The following is a 17065-nucleotide window of genomic DNA, read 5'->3' on the forward strand; positions in this document are numbered from 1 at the left end:
ATGATCCACTAAGCACTATGTTATTATGCACTAGTCTTTAACTGACAAAGGCAGTGCTGCTCTGGGGACTAGGATGAACTCAACATGCACTCCAGGACTCACCATCACAGAGCACTCTACAGTATCTCAAAAAAGATAAGCCCTAGTATGATTTTTCAGGATGCTTGTAATATAAGTCTTAGCACAAAAATAAGTCCCAGTTCAGTGAAACCCCACCCTCCACCACTGTGCAGCAACCAGAAGAAGACGGCATGATTGTATCTGAATAAATGTAGATAGTTGTGCATGAAAAAAATAAATAAAACATCCCCTGAAAGTAAGCCCGAATGCATTTTTGAGCAATAATTAATACAAAGCCCTGTCTTATTTTTGGGAAAACAGCGTAAAAGCTGAACTATATTCTGCTCCCCTGTGCAAAAATGAAAGAGCAAACAAGCCACTTTCACTGTCTACTGATAATTACATTTGAGTTGAAAAGAATTAATGTTTAGTAGGGTTGGGGGATTGGCAAATAAAGTGAACAGATATGTACATCTATGATTTGTGCCTACGATGGGGAAAAGACAGGTGCCAGTATGCAGCCTCAAGCTATGATATAAGATGAAGAGGGTCTGCTTTCTGACCCACTATCTTTAAAGATTCAGAAGACAAATCCAAGGCTTTGTTGGTGGTGGCACTAAAATTTTGAAATCTTCTACCTGGTGAAATGTGGGACTGCTAGTTCTTCCCAACTTTTAATGGTTAATAATTCGCCTTTTTGAGAACACTTAGTTTCAAGAGTACATCATTACTGTGTTTTGATAAGCTTTAAACTATTCTAATTATTATCTGAAAATACTTTAAAGAAAGAAAGCTATATTAAAAAGAGGTAGGCGTTACAAAGTAAAAGATCCTATGCACAGTTGTACTCATGAAAGGTAAGATATAAACAAAATACAGTGATTAAGCAGATCCATATTTTCACAGTCTGTGCCATAAGAGAAGATCCAAATATTACTGCTGTGTTTCCCACTCACCTCAAACCTGGCTATCAGCTAACATGTCATGCAAATTACTAACTTTAAAAAGAAGAAGAAACCACCAGCAAATCATCCAAGATCAAATTTGACTCACCGTGTAAGCAAAAATCTAACATTATCCACCTTGTCTTTTCCTCCCCGCTCTCCAAAATTAATAGGATAATGTATATTCAAATTATCAAGCTATATACAGTTAATACACAATTTGTATGGTAACACTTATACAAACTAATTTCAGATAATTAACAAGCCCAAGGGAATTCTGAGTAAATAAATAAGAGTCTGGTTCCATCTTGCATCTGCACTTTATTGTATGCAGAATGATAGTGAAAGTCAGAAAACTACAACATGGAGGTACAGGTAGTGAGTGGGCCCAGAGGCTACATACCCACTTTGGCACAACTGATCAGCATAATTTATACAAACACTTTAATAAATAAGTAAACATAAAAAGACAAGCAGCAAGGATGGATTTTGGGATGCTGAGGCACGCTGACAATACTGGATATGCCAACATTATCCCAAATACACCACAGCGGACTGGGGGGAGGGAAATATCCATTCCTCCCCACAGGCAATAGTGCATCCACAGTTTACAGACTTGTTTCATTATTTCACCCAGCCATAGACAGGAGAAAACCCACAGTGTGTTCCTGTCTTTATATATGTAGGAATATGTCTGAAACAAGATTGCTATGAGGATAAAGAAGTGACGGCCCATTCAGAACATTATGGCACAAAAATGGTTCTTCTATGCAATTTATTTCATTGGTGCAGTAGCAAGCCCATACCAAAATTAAAACAGAATTATGAAAATACTGTTACCTGAGAAATCTCTCAAGACAGAAAAAAATCCTTCATATTTAATTCACAGTTAGTATAGTATATATTCCAGATGTACCAGTCTACGTTTCTTCTGACTGAGCCAACTGACAAATTTTCATGCACAACACAGTGTGTTGGAATAATTGCTGTGAATGAAAATGCCAAACAGTGACAGCAGTGGCCATCTAGGCAGTTTGCATCAAAAAGAGAGCCTCAGCTCATATCATTTCTGAGCAAGCTGTGCTGTTCCTTATAAACACGGATCAATATACACACCTACAAGAACTACCCAAAGTGCCATTTTGTGGGGACAAGATGCCATTTTTAAACTGATCTCTGACACTCCCCCTTTCTCCATCAACAGCTCTAGGAAAGAACCCCCAATAATAACATCAAGTGACAATGGATGTAGATGAAAGACAAAAACACTGATACAACTGTTGCTTCATTTAAGCTTATGATCAAACATCACTACAAGCACACCACGGTGCTTCAAAATAAAGCAGACAAGAACAGTAAAAAGGCCATTATTGGCAAATGTAAAACAAAGTCACTAATCATGCCAAGAGGTGGAAGAAATAAGTACATAAATAATAAATAAATACTGGTTTTGTCTGTAAATGCCCCGTACTTTCACATTAGAATTCCTGTTCCCTTAAAGCTGCCTAAAATTAAAAAATGAGCTCCAAGAATGAATGAGGAACTAACACCCCTCTTTTCATTCTTGACCAAACATTGGAATGTGATGAGCCCAAGAAGCATGGACAGAGGGAGACAGAAGTAGGAAAGAGTGGCAGTTTGGAATGGGACTAGGACCTCTGCCTACCCACATCTCTCCTTACTCATCCAGGCCTGGTATCAAGTCTGCAATACTGTCCACATAATAGTGAGGCACCAGGTCCTTTGCAGCAGGGCTGTCACTGGCCATGTATGCCTGTGCCTCCTCTAGGTTGGAGACACCTGTCAGGGTCAAAACCGTATCAAGACCACAGTTCTTGCCAAACAGGATGTCTGTCTCCAGCCGGTCACCAACCATGAGCATGCGGGATGGATCCACACCAAAGCGCTCCACAATGCACTCGAACATGTATGTGTTTGGCTTCCCAATTACTACTGCCTTCCGCCCTGATGCTGTTTCCACTGCAGCAGTGAGACTTCCTGTCCCTGAGAGAGAGAAGACACATGACCACAAGTCAAAAGATGAGAAACCTGGGCATAGCCAATACATATAACCAATCATTAGCAGAAGACATACTAGGGAAAGGCATAGTTCTTCAAGATGGGGGGAGTAAACAAGTCTAACTGTCACTGAGGTGGCAATCTCTACTTAGCTTTACTATTTCAGGTAGGAACTTGTGTGACTGAATATTCCCTCACATGAAAGAAAAGAAAAACCCCTCCACTAAGCAAAGTAGATGTCAGGTTGACAGGTCTAAACATCTTCCCATGTGCTAGCTTCTACATGCAAGGAATGATTTTTCTATATGGAGGAGTAAGTTACTCATCTAAGTTTCACCTGCAATCAGGTACACCCCAGAGATAATAGTAACTTTACTGAGAACCAGGTACTAATACATAGATCAAAGTCCAATCCTGATCCACTATGAAAGAACCTTGAGTTACCTCAAAATTCTTAGAGGAAAAAAAACACCAGTTTTCCAGAAACTGAAATATCTAAATGTACTGAATAACTAAACTAATAGCAAATTAATGTTTCACCAAGCCATATAAACTTTACTTTATTCTGTGTACCTGTATGATCCCCAATAAATCTATTGATTTAATAAAATTATCACAAAATTTCATGTTAACTGAACCTAATGCTAAAGCATTACTGATGTTAGTAATGGAGGTTTCTGAAACAAATTTAAAAACCATATTAGTTTCATCAGGACTATCTTGGCTAAAATGCCTGGGGATTAAAACAGGAAATTTGAAGCAATCTGCAAAACTGTAGAATTTTTCTCAGATGTCTCTCAAACTACCGAGAGTTTTTAAGCTCACTTTTATTCTGTAATGTGCTGCTGATTTGGGATAGATATATTTGGGGGTCCCCAAGAAATATAAACCAGCCTGAGAGAAGCTTGACTGTGCTGACAAAGTAGGCAAGGTTACAATTCAGGAGAAGGCAAGTGGACTCACCCTGACTTATTCAAGCATGTGGCTCACTAACTTATCACCTGGATAAATATGAGAGTCCAATTTTCTATTCATAGATAACCTTAGCATAAATCCAGCTACAAGTACTACCGTACAACTAGCCAGGCCACCACTAACCAGCAACCCAAGTTCTCTTAAACAGGGGTTAGATAAAAGAGAAATCTTCAGCTCAGGAGTGGCTTGTGGACCAAGCAAGGTGTCATCTTACATCAAAAGTTCAAAGGGCGCAGCCCACTTATGACCTGGCTATGCTTCAGCTCCCATTTTAGGAATAGTATATACTTGACATTGTTTCCAATAATCTATGGGTACCTCTACACACCATTAAATATGAACACATTGTGTTAGCTAGTTTGACTCGGATTCTAACATCTCCGGTTAACATAGGTGGTGTCTTCAAGAACACCATGTAAAACTAGATAGGGAAGCCACTGTAACCCTAACAAGAACAAGCAGTAAGATGAAACATCATTCTACTTGCACCGCAGCAAATCTATGGCATACATTAAAAACAAAAACCTATCTAGACTTGTTTGAGAAGCCTTGAGAATCTATTACCCTACTTTTAAACACAACTCCCGGGCCTCCTCACTGTGATTACTCAACATCTAAAGCCGAGGTGCAAATGCCACTCTGCTTGCTTCCCTCGCTCCCCCCGGAAACAGAAATGGACGGTTTCCCCTAAACCTCTCCAATGTCCTTTCGGTTTGCGGGTCACCTTTCCTGGCTACCCCCAAACCCCCACCCTGCACATGGGTGGGTAGGAGGCCTCCACCTACGCAGATATGCGGAGGGAGGAAAGGAGCATTCTGCACACGACCAGGAACAACCCTCCCCTGCTCAAAGTCCCCCCCCCGGGGCGCAGGCGGCCTTTCCTGCCTGCCGGCCTTTCCTCCTTCCCTCCCTCACTCACCCGGGGTGCGCTGCCCGTTGCTCAGCGGGTGCCAAGGGTCCGGGTCGGTGGCCACCAGCAGGCACTGCGGGTCGCGCAGGTAGGCGCAGGCCTCCGACAGCTTGGCGAAGGTGAACTGGTCGTCATAGCCGACGACCACGGCGCGCACCGGGAGCGTCTCCTGGCCCGGGGGCGGCGGCTCTTCTCCGCCCTCCTCGCCGTCGCCGGCCAGGGGCAGCCCCGCGTCCCGAAGCTCCCCGCGTAGCCCTTCCCCGCCCAGCACAAAGACACGGCCCGGCGGGGAGGCCGAGGAGTCGCCGGCCCCGGCCTCTCCGCCCAGGAGCCGCCGACGAAGGTAAAGGGCGGAGCAGAGCGCGGAGCTGAAGACCTGGTCGCCTCGGACCCCCCGGAAGCCCAGGCGGGAAAAGCGGCGCTCCAGCTCGGCCACGGAACGGCGGCTGTTGTTGGAGACGAAGAGGGTGGCCTTCCCGTTCCGGCTGAGGCGTTCCAGCAGCTCAGGGGCGCCGGGCACCGCCCGCTCTCCGGTCCAGAGGACGCCGTCGCAGTCGAAGAGCACCCCCTGCGCCTCCCCCAGCACCTCGCGCAGGCAGGAGCCGCTCAACCGCCGGCAGCTCGCCATGCTGGGACCCCCCGCACTCGCCACCCCCCCACTGAGCAACCCCGCCTCCTCCCCGCCGGACAGCCAATCGGCGGCCCGCCGCGCCGTGGAGGGACAGAAGCAACACGTAAGGGGCGGGGCCGCCGACCACCAATCGGGGCGCTCCGAAACCAGATGTTTCGACGCGTGGAAAGCGCGAGAGGCAGAGAAGCCGGGAGAGGAGGCGGAAGGCAGGGCTGTGTTGCTATAGCAACCCGTTCCAGCGGGGAGGAAGGGAAAGAGGATGCAGCTCTGCGTCCTCCGCGGAGCCTATAAGGATGGCTGTTCTTCGGCTTCGGGAAAAGGAAGCTCCCCCGAACAGGAAGAAGCAGCAAAAAGCAACGTCAAGGCGGGCCAAAATGAAGGGACACCTGGTCCAGCAGCCCCTTATCCAAAGGGGTGTTTGCTGCAGCACTGGCTCTGGCAGGTCGCACAGCTGGAAAAAAAAGGCGTTAGGAACCGGGAGAGTGAAAGAGATTATTATAACAAGTTTATCTCATGAGGTCACTTACCGTGACCCCTTTCCGGGCTTTCTAGGTAAAAGCGCTCAGAAGTAGTTTACTATTCCCTTTTCCTGGGAGCGCCCTGAGACTGTCCAAGTTGGCCCAAAGCTACAGGGGCTGGCTGTACTTGTATGAAGCACAGTGAGGAAATCACACTGCCAACATCGGTACCTCGCTGATTGAACTATCCAGCCAGCACGCAAGATAATAGGTTTGCAAAATTTATTTATTTGATTTATATCCCGCCCATCTGGTCTATACAACCACTCTAGGCAGCCAAAGTGTCCTCAGGCTCATTTCATCCCCTTTATGATCATTTTAGGAAGCTGGAACCATGACTATCTTGGGCCATGGTACAACATATCTCCCTCGTACCAAATGCATGGGCTCTGATGAGGAATCACAAATACAGCAGGCGCTCCTGTTTTTTTCACACAAGGTAACACTAGTAGCAACAGTATACAAGACTCAGTTCTTTGTCAGTGGAGGGAACAGGCAACTTCACAGCTATGTCTGTACGCTAAGCTCCTGAACATGTACGATGGAAGATTTAATGTTAATTACCCTAAATCTCTTGATATTGCCCATTATTATATTTATGAATTAAGTTGTGGTGCTTCTGACATGCACAAAGAGTGTCAGGGGACTCACCCTGGGAACAATTGTTTATCTATAAAAAACACTTCAATTTACAAATGAAGGCATTTTGCCTTTAGAAAGAGGGATGCTGCAAGATGCTAAAGGAAGAAAAGTCAGCATCTAAAGTTGCATATAATAAATTCATGAAAGCATATTTAATTATATCTTTATTGAACTCTGAGATGCCACAAAACATTCTCATTTTGCACAGTTCTTTTGAGAACAATCCAATAGTTAAATTGATCCTCAGTGCAAGCAAAACAGTTTTTTAATGGAAAAATGAAGAAACATAATTATTCTCTTATTAGGGATAAATATGACCCCACTTTTAAAAAATAATTTAGTAGCAATGTATAAAAATAAATTGATGTTCCTTCAATCCTAAGAGTTCCAAATGTTAACAGATTCTTATAGCGTTTCTGCATTGTAAGTATAAATGAGCATTAACAGTCCCAGAAGCCTTTTTTGAAGACATTATTCAAATGCATTCCTTTCAAAGAAAATCCCCACAAAATAACTTTCCTTTTTTTGGGGGGGGGTGTAGAAAAGTTATGAGTCTTGGACTATTTAATATTTGTAGGATGGAAACTCCTACAGCAAAGCTCATTCAGAATGAATACAAAATAATACCCTTAAGAAAAAAAAATAGAAGTCCACTATACTGAAAAAGGCTGTGCTATGCTATCTTCCAGGCTACTTAATTATATACAAAAATCTTGCTGGTGTGTATGTTTGTAATGTGTGGGTGCAAAAGACCATTTGCTCACAATTCTACATCTTTATTCTGTGTATGGTGTATGTGGGCCCTTGATATTCTGGGGAACATCAAGAAGATGATGTACCAATGAGAGGACAAGGACAAAAACAATGCGGCGGGGACCCTGCAATAACAAACCAAATGAAAACAAATGTCTTAAGCACCTTAAAGCTTCATTTGGCATAAGCTTTCAGGGAATAAATCCCACTTCTTTAGTTGCATCCCAAGAAGTGGACCACAGTCCATGAAAGCTTGTGCAAAATAAAACTTGTTAATATTTAAGGTACCACAAAACACTTCATTGCTTTTGATGGAATAGATTAATATGGCTATCCCCTTGGAAATTTCTGCTGTGGAATAACATAAAAAGGAGTCTTTTATCAGGAGGGGAAAGGGTGTTAAGAGAAGCAGAAGCGCATGTAAGAAGAGCTATTCTTTTAAAGGCTGCAGACATGAAGACCTGCTTCCACACTGGGATAGCAACAGAAGCCAGTATGGGCACATATTTCTCTCAAGGAGAGATGACAGCCAATAGGCAGTGTACCTGACATTGCACCAGATCTTACACCTTTCTTAAAGACGGGCAGGCAGAAGCTATGTCACTGGAGCAACTTCCCCACTTCAGTCATTCTCCAGAGACTCAGCCTTCACATCAGATGTGGGTAGAGAACAACTTCTTTCCACTGATAATGGTCCATCAGGCTCTGTTGCCACAACAGTGGACTCTTTGGATGTGTGTGTCCCACAATTATCTGCAGGAGGCTTTTCAGCTGGAGCTGCCTCATTGCTTGGAATTTCTGGAGGCAGCTTTGGGGAGGGCAGAGCATTGTGGCTTTGACGTCTGGCTGGCTGGGGTGGAAGTGGTGGTGGCACAGAGGGAGCGCGCACGGGTCCGCCTGCTGTTTTTCGAGGTAGGGCCTTAGGAATGGAAGGAGATTCTGGGGCAGGAGCCTGGGTTTGAAGGTGCACAGGAGGTGGAGATCGAGGCTGGGCTAGGGGCAGAGGAGGTCCTGTGGGTCGAGGTGGAGCTACCCGTTTTGCTGCAAAGGAAAATAAAATAATTCAAGTTTTGAAATTGCTGAGATAGGCTGGTACTATATTTTACTTTTAAGGCTGGTAGCCTCATCTTCCATAAATCTGGCCAATCCTCTTTTAGGGCATCTGAAAAAGTGGCCTCTATCACTCTGTCTTGTGATAGTGAATTCCATCATTTAGTTGTGTACTATGTAAATATGTAGATCCTTTTATCTGTCCTAAATTTCCTACCATTCAGCTTTAGGGAGTAACTCAAGCTGTAATATTATAAGGGAGGAAGAACCCAGGAAAAGGTCCAGTTAAGAAATGTGGAAAAACATACTGTACTGCAGATTGCTGCTTCTCACAATAAAACCAAAAAAGCAACCACCCTCCCAAAGAAGAGGAAGAGGGAAAAAAAAGAAAACGCATAATATGGGCAGAATTGGACTCTGAGATCTTCTCCTATATGTGGATATAGCCAAACATGCCCAACTGCCCTATTGACCTCCTGCATATACAGCTAGTTTCCAGCCATGCAGTTCCAAAGCTACTTAAAGAATGCATCACAAAATCAGTCACTGTTGACAATGTTTGTTGTTTGTGTCCAGTCACACTTAATAAAACATAGTCAAACTTTCCAAGGCTTTGCACTCCTATGAAAAAATGTGGGCATGGGAAGCAAATGCTAATGGCACAAAGATCTCTGTTGCAAAAAAGGAGATGGTGAACCAATAGATTCAGTAATGCAGCATGTAGGCAGTAAGCCAGTCTTCCTAATCTAGTGCAACTTTGCACAACCTGCAGCCTGCATAACAGTTAGCAATGGATGGGGACATATCTGGTGACATTATATTGGCTACAGAGATTGACAATGCTAATTCTTTAGACTACAACTTCTATAGTTCTCCAGCTAGCACTATTGGCTATGCACTTGGGAGGGGGATTCAGGGTACTGTAGTCCAAGAAGCAACTTTGGCATGATGTAGTTGTATCAGTACTAAAGCAGGTCCTTGGAAATCAATGGGATGTCACTTAGAGTGAATTCAGAAGATGATATACTTGTGTTTTAGACTGCTTATGGCATGACCTGACCTATTTTCTGCCTAATACATGATATACAGTACAGGGAATCGCAAACCAGTCTAACCCTGCTCCATACCCAATATAGATCTTTTAGGTCCAGCAGGAACTGGACTGGAATAATGGGGACTGATTGCATGTGCATTGAAGGGGCATTTTAATGGAGATTGCACCCAGCAAAGTGATATTTGAGGGTCCCAAAATTGCCACGAATGAGAACAGGGTTAAGGGTAACATGGTCACAGATCAATGGGGAATGCCCCCCAGGAATGCAGTGGTTTGGAAACATTGTAATTGGCATTTTCCAAAACAGTTGGGCAAACAGATAACGTATACTTCAGAAGAAATGCTTAACACGGAAGTCCCTGTAAGAATCGGACTTACATTTCCGTGAAGCTTCATCAGCAGGAACTGTAGTCGGCGGGGAGACTGCTGTTTCCGTGGAAGGTTGGGTCTCCTTTGAGAAAATGTCACGGGCTGCCTCAGGATTTTTCTTGTCAGTGTGAGAAAGGGTTGTAAGCTGTTTGCTTTCCTGTCTCTTGGCCCTAGAAAGGTGCACACCAACAATGAACAAATAAAGAAATGATAAGCATAGGGCCTTTCCATGATGTGCTCCCTCCTGGAAAGAATATTTCCTTATTATTAATTTATATTACTGTAGACATTTTTATTAAAATGCCCGTGTAAAAGAACATTGATATAAAGCAAAAACAACAAATAATATAAAAATGTAAAACTTAATAATGTTTTATTATACCCAAATAACAGTGCTACATAGAAGAACATGCTGGAGCACTGTGTAAAATTTAAAATAGGATCTTGTAGCTACACCTAATGGAGCAGGTATCCCTGAATTTCCTGGTTTTTCAGGTTTGTAAATGAAATCATGATCATGCTAGAAAAAAAGAACATGAATGTTCAGGGTATCTTCTTGGAGATTGTTGTGATAAGGAAGCATACTCTCTTTCTAGAAATCGGCAGGTATAGATAATTTGTGTTCCTGCTCTATATGTTACAACATTGCTCCCTCAGATGAGCCCAATTGCATTTGTTATTCCAAAGCAAATGTACAGTCCTGATCTAGATCAAGACCATCATGTGCAACTAGGGGAGGATTAAGCCAACCTCTCCCCACAGCATATTTTTTTTCATTCTTAGATTATTCCCCTGCTAAGCCTAGCTCCCTTTGCAGATGGCACCAAGAGGGAATAATTTTCGGTTTTGGTTGCAACATAGGGATGGGACAAAATAAGGGAGAAAGGGATGGTGAGGGTTTAAGCTTCTCTCTCTTCACAAATGGTAGTTCTGATTTGTATGAAGCCACATGTATTTATGTTGAAGAAACAAGGAATACAGTATAAGGTTTAGGTGCCTGCTATGCATTTAATACATTATACATTAAACAGAACCCTCAGAATGCAAGTACCGGAATGTAAGACCTGTCAATTCTGGGTTGTTGTTTTTTGGGGTTTTTTTGGTGAAGACCCATGTACCTAGGTCGCACTGCATCAACAACAGCAACTAAAAACTCATAAAAACTGCCATTCATCCTGCTTTAAGCTATACGTCTTGCATGTATTGTATTGCTTTTTTAAAATATCCAAACAACATTTTGTTATATTTATTTATTTATTTATTTATTTTATTTCTATCCCGCCTATCTGGTCTTATTCGACCACTCTAGGCGGCTTACAAATCACAATTATATCAATTAGTCAATCTTTTTCTGTGACTTTCTAGTTCTTTTTGTTCATCCTGGTGTGTGGGTTTTACTTAAAAGCCTACTTTGTACTGGTGTTGTATGGTGTGGTCCATCATAGTGGACTTTTGGTGGGCATGTAGTTTTGTAAGGTATGGGGACATCTAATCTCACCTGCTTCTTACTGGGGTTATCTCCATATTTTTTATTTTTATTTTTTAAACATTTTACAATGAGATTTGCACCAGACAGTAAAGAGCAAAGTGGCTTAGCGCTGAATTGTTTACTCTTTCTCATCTAGCACTGCTACTGTTATTGTAGAGCATCACAAATTGCATCCCCCTATCCCTCCACCATGGTCAAAACGATCTCACAAGCTTTTTTGTGGTTGTTTTCATCTTATGTGTGGACGGAACACTAGAACATCCCAGGATAAAAGATCTTGAGCATGTGGATGCAAAAGTTCTGAACTATGGAGAAGCAAAAACAACACTTCAAATCATCCAGTGTGGGCAAGCCCTGATACTACTACCAATAAAATGAATCTCATTTTATCTCACAGTTCCAGGCAGAACTCTTGTTAAGAGGGTTACACATCAGATATTTACCTTTCCCTAGATGATGGTGAAGCAGGCTCAGGAAAGGGAAGAGAAGATGTGGGTTCTTCTGTAATGGAGACTTCTCTAGGTCTGATGTCCAAAGGGGGAGTGAACAGGCCAGAGACATTGAAGTCTATGTCTTGAGAGACAGAAAAAAGAATGAGAAAATTCAAAGGGTTCAAAAACATGCGTTTTGCTGACTTTGCACTGTTAACTCATTCAGTAAATTGCCAGATTTGAAATAAACAGCAAGGGTTACAGAGAATTATGTGACCACTGACTCCTAGTTGTTGTTTAGTTATTAAGTCATGTCAGACTCTTTGTGACCCCACGACTCTTCATAACCCCATAGTTCAGACTCCTAGTAGCATATTTGTTTTTCCTTTCCTGGTTTGGCTTCCCCCATCCTCAATCAATTACAAATCCCATAGCAGAATTGTTAGCTGGAGATGGAGGTTCCAACATATGGGATTAACTGTCGGGCTGGGCAACGACATCAGTCTTAACACAGGATCTCATGTCTCCACCCACAGGAGCACATATATTTGCAAGAAGACTAACTCTACACATAACCAATACTGACCATCTTCAACGGCACATCTTTGGCAGAACAAAAGTACAGTCTTAACAAAAGGCTGCAGCCTCATTGTCCCACATAGAAAGTCACTCATCAATTCCTATTCTCATCTGTGGAATGCTTGATGTTGTCAAACTGTAGCTTCCAAGTACTCTGCCCACTTGCTCTACTGGGTAGCTATTCTGGCCATTGCATATAGACTTCATTTTTTATGGAGAGGTCTATGGGTGCATTCCACCCACCCCTCCCTTTTTTTTCTGGGGAAATAAAGCTTATTTTCAATAGGGATGGGCTTGGGACTTAGGACTTGGTACCAAAGACTTGGACTCAGACTTGGGACTCTGACCTGAAGATTGGCCAACATCCCTGTCTGTTCTAACACAATTGAAGAATACCAGGCTAGAAGGATGGAATGTGTCTCAGCAGTAATTACGACCATATAACATTTCCCCGTTTCCAGTCACACCAGCATATCTCAAACTTAGTTCCTCCTAATCCCACCAAGTAGGACAGGTCAACAGAGGACTGGTTACCTCCTGGGAAAAGGATTTCAGCATTTTGTATTAAGGGTTCCACAACTCCAACAACTTGGATGGAAGATACAGAAGCCATATCTAGCTGCTCCTGGCACCTAGGAGAGAGAAGTCAACATGGATATTATTAACTGGATCATAAGAACACAAGAAGAGTTCTGTGGGCTGCGACCAATCTAGCTGAAAGGCCTATCCAGTATGCCCTTCAGTGTCATCAGTGGCACAACGGCTGATGACATCCTTCTATCGGTCAACAATAGAAAGTGTCCTCACATATTGTGCCATGGTATGGTATGCTGGCTTAACAACCATGGACAAGAAGGCACTATAGAGGGTGATGAGCACAGCACAAAAAATCATGGGCTGCCCCATAACCCCACTGGAGGAAATCACCAGATCCCGCTGTCTAAACAGAGTGAGTAAAATCCTTAGGGATTGTGGGGATTTTGTAGTCTAAAGTTCCATCTTGTGGCTATTAAGGGATACATAACTGGTGTTTAGCATAATCAAGCTATTGTAGTATAAAGATGCATTGTTCTATGATTCTCTCTCTGCGCAGGCGTGGAATGCCTTAAGACTGATAACCACACGACGCCTCTATGGCCAAATTCTTATCTTATGCTAATTTTGCTTGTTTTGCGTGCTTAATAAAAACGTCTGGGGTGAAGAAGGTAGCCATCTTCTTCTTCTTCTCTACCGGTACCTGAATACTAACAAGATAAAGTCTGCAGTGTCTTTTTTATCAGAGAATTCTCTCATCAACTGTTGCCAGGCAGGCCTGGTAACAGTTCCCTGGCTATTTTCCCACATTTGGCGGCCCGCATGAGGCAAGAAGCACGGGACAAGCTGAGCAACGCAACAGCGCGACAATTCACACTGCCCTCGCCCGGCAAGGGTTCCAGACGTCACACATCCGCAAGGATCCCGGGTGAGTGTTGAATTTGTCAAGTTAGACACCTAGACTCCTAGCAAACATGGGGAGCTTTGTATCTAATCTTCAGGAAGTACAGGACCTCCACTTCTTATTAAAAAGGAATGGTCACACGACCACACGCACAGAAGTGGAAGATTTAGTTCATACTATTCGGGATGTATGCCCCTGGATCCCCGAAGAAGGGACACTGGACCTCAAGGAATGGTCTAAAATAGGCAGCTGTTTACAGGGACATCCAAGAGTTACAGCAAAAGTGCTTTCTACATGCTGCAAAGTGTGTACTTGCCTTCAAGGCTTGGCACCACCACGGAACATTCTTTTCGATCAAGAATTTGAAAATAATCTGTTCAAACAACTCCCTCAAATTTTGCCTCCCCTTCCTCTCACACCAGCCCCCTTAGTTCCACTGCTGGACTCTCTGTCTCATTCTGCCCAGCAAACCGAGCCTCAGCCTGGGAACACCTCAGCATTGTCTCCCAGTCCTGCCGTTCATCAGGCAACTGAGAAAAAAATTTCTAACTGTCCTTTAATGGATACAATGGGTGCTGCTTTAGAAACTGCTTATCCTGGCATTCAGGGAACACAAGCACAGGCACAGGGAGATGCCGCGGCAGTTTCTCATAGTTCTGAACTGCTCCCATATCAAGGCGTCCGCGAACTGCAATTCAGTCTCAAGGACAAACAGACACAGACTCTCCCGGAATCCTCATCCGCCCAACGGCTGGCCCCTAGTGACTGGAGTAGGGGTCTCCTTCCACCAGCAGAAGGACTCATTTGCCTTCAAGGATGGCGAGATTTAGCAACTAAGCAAGCAGAAATTAATGCTGTTGGTTCTGTACGTCAGCCAATTATTATGGGAGAAGGTATATTCGCTTCTGCTGTTCAAGTCCGTCTCATGGACGCAGTTCTCAGTCAGCCAAGGGCACATGGGAAATGGGACCCAGGGAAATGGGACCCAGGGCCGCCCCCAGGCCGAGAGAGAATAATAGGGGATCTGCAGGATTCATGTGATGTCACCGGCTGGTATACAAAAGAAGCTTTACAAGCATGCCAGGTGTCTTGTGAGAAATCAGAAGGGGAGGAGGAAGAACATGTAAGGGGGACAGCCCAACAGGAGGCCTGTTTTGAACTGCCACAATGGGTCTATGTTTCTAAAGCTAAATGTGCCGCTATTCCTCAAGGCTACACTGTTCTGGTTTTTACATGCGCTGATTTTGTTTGTCTCAGCTTGAATGTTGTGCCAGGACTGATAACTCGCATGGCAAACATTCAGGTTTGGGGAAAAATCCTACTCAGCTGGACAGTCATAGCTGAGAAAGATTGCCCCCCCACCTGGCCAGTAAGAGAGAAAAATGCATATAGGGTGGGAGGAGGTGAACCAACTCCTTAAAGCGCTTCCCCCATCACCTTCCAATCTGAAGAAAGCATTGTTACTCTCAAGCCACTTGCAACATCCTGGACACTATGTTCCATGTTCTTTCTAGAACTACAAATTCTATCACACCTTGCATTGCTTAGCAGTTTCCTGAATATCTCAGCGTGATGGGATCTCTAATCTCATCCACGGATTCAGTGCAGCCTGCTAGGACATAAAGTCTGTATTGTTCTCTCTTCCTCTGTGAAGTAACAAATTCAAGGTCCACACCTGGCGCAATGCCCAGACTTAGTTCTCTCCTCTTATCAGCGATTCTGGGTGTTCTGCCAAGAGAATGCCATTGTGTTCGGACAGTCTAAATGGAGAATCATTTGGCAACCTACAGTCTTCTTGCAGAAGGGTTTTTGTGCAGCCCAGAGAAAGTCAACAGACTGGGCATAAACTTTTGCATCTATACCTTTGAGATATCAATTGGGCACGTCAGTTTGGTATTGTCTACTAATGATCTCTCACGGTTGTTCTCTGCACTTCCTGGTTGTTCATGTTATGCTGGTAACTGCATCAATGAAAGCCATGTTACAGCTGATCTCTCAACAACTTCATCTGCAAGCTGTGGATCGCCTGCCTACTGAGAGCATTCCTATTTCAAGTCCAATCTTAGCTACGCCATGGCTGTCAATTGCAGTTCTCTACACCCCTGACAAGGATAGGATCACAATTGCTGAATGGATGCACTTGCCACACACTCCCTTGAACTTGTACTTCTGTGTTAAAGCAGTTGAAGATTTGTTTTGCTAAGGCATCGTTCCAGATGTTGCCACAATTGTCAGGGACGTATTAACTCTATTTTTCTTTTCTGCAGGGTGATGCTGAATTCTCCAAAAGACAAGTGACTGCTTTCCTGTATATTTTATCAATTAACCACTTGTTTTTCCACAGACGCTTTTTTCAGATGGTTTGCCTTTCCAAGGTGTTGCCACGTGGCAGCGTTTGAACTTTTTTCTAATGATGAGTTTAACTTTGTTGTAGACACACGTTTATAAGCTTTTTAGGCATTTGCTTTTTTTAATATCTGTCTCCTTCCATAGATAAGGATTTGTTTTCACTGTTTTCCTGACTTTGTTACTTTAAAGCAGAACAGCATTCTGTTCCATCGCCCATATATGTTCCCACCCTCAACTTCTGGGATTTTTTACTGAAGGGAATACTGTTGCTGATTCAGCTTTCAAGCAGAATTCATGTGCTTTAGTCTTTTTTCTGATCCTATTTGCTTCTCATGACATGTTTCATTACTCTGTAAATATGTTTCACAGAATGTTTTCTATCCCAATGACTCAGGCAAGAGACATTGTAGTTGGCACGTGGATGTCACACAAGTGCAGGTTTTTGCCTAAATTACATTTGACTGTGGATACATTTTCTGGGTTTATCTGGCATCTGCTCTTCATGGAGAGACTGCAAGACAAGTTATTCAACATTACATTTGGAACAATTGCTGTAATGGGCCATCCTAGGCCTGAAGACTGGACAATGGACCTGTCTATATATCATCTGCCTTTCAAGAATTTTATGTTCATTGGGGACTCTCACTGAAGCATGAGATTCCTTTTAATTCCACAGGGCAAGCAATTGTGGAAAGAGCACACTTAACCCTTAAATTTCTTTTGCAGAAGCAAACCTCAGGCAGACGGGTTTCTGGGTCAGATTGTTCCTATGGTTGTTGCAAAAGTTCTGTATACTTTAAATTTTCTGCTTTTTCCTCATTAACAGGGTTCACAACCCAAGTTAAAGTTCATTT

At 43.3% G+C, this 17065-nt stretch overlaps 2 protein-coding genes across 2 annotated transcripts in view; both read right to left on the reverse strand.

Moving 5' to 3' along the window:
* Positions 1 to 1305: 1305 nt before the first annotated feature.
* Positions 1306 to 5582, reverse strand: PDXP (pyridoxal phosphatase). The gene is made up of 2 exons (XM_020787745.3): positions 4918 to 5582; positions 1306 to 3008 (listed from the first exon to the last, which is right to left on the reverse strand). Exons 1-2 carry the CDS (start codon positions 5534 to 5536, stop codon positions 2683 to 2685), a joined length of 945 nt encoding a protein of 314 aa, XP_020643404.1. The 5' UTR covers positions 5537 to 5582; the 3' UTR covers positions 1306 to 2682.
* Positions 5583 to 6846: 1264 nt separating this feature from the next.
* Positions 6847 to 17065, reverse strand: part of SH3BP1 (SH3 domain binding protein 1) — a 35158-nt gene continuing 24939 nt past the window's right edge. Inside the window, exons 15-18 of the mRNA XM_020787740.3 lie at positions 12959 to 13056; positions 11858 to 11987; positions 9935 to 10095; positions 6847 to 8493 (exon numbers count right to left, since the gene is read on the reverse strand). Of these exons, the coding sequence (XP_020643399.3) occupies positions 8075 to 8493; positions 9935 to 10095; positions 11858 to 11987; positions 12959 to 13056 (808 nt within the window). The 3' untranslated portion in view covers positions 6847 to 8074. The remainder of the gene's footprint in view (positions 8494 to 9934; positions 10096 to 11857; positions 11988 to 12958; positions 13057 to 17065) is intronic.

This window comes from Pogona vitticeps, chromosome 5 (genome assembly GCF_051106095.1).
Source record: "Pogona vitticeps strain Pit_001003342236 chromosome 5, PviZW2.1, whole genome shotgun sequence".
NCBI classification, from domain to species: Eukaryota; Metazoa; Chordata; class Lepidosauria; order Squamata; family Agamidae; genus Pogona; species Pogona vitticeps.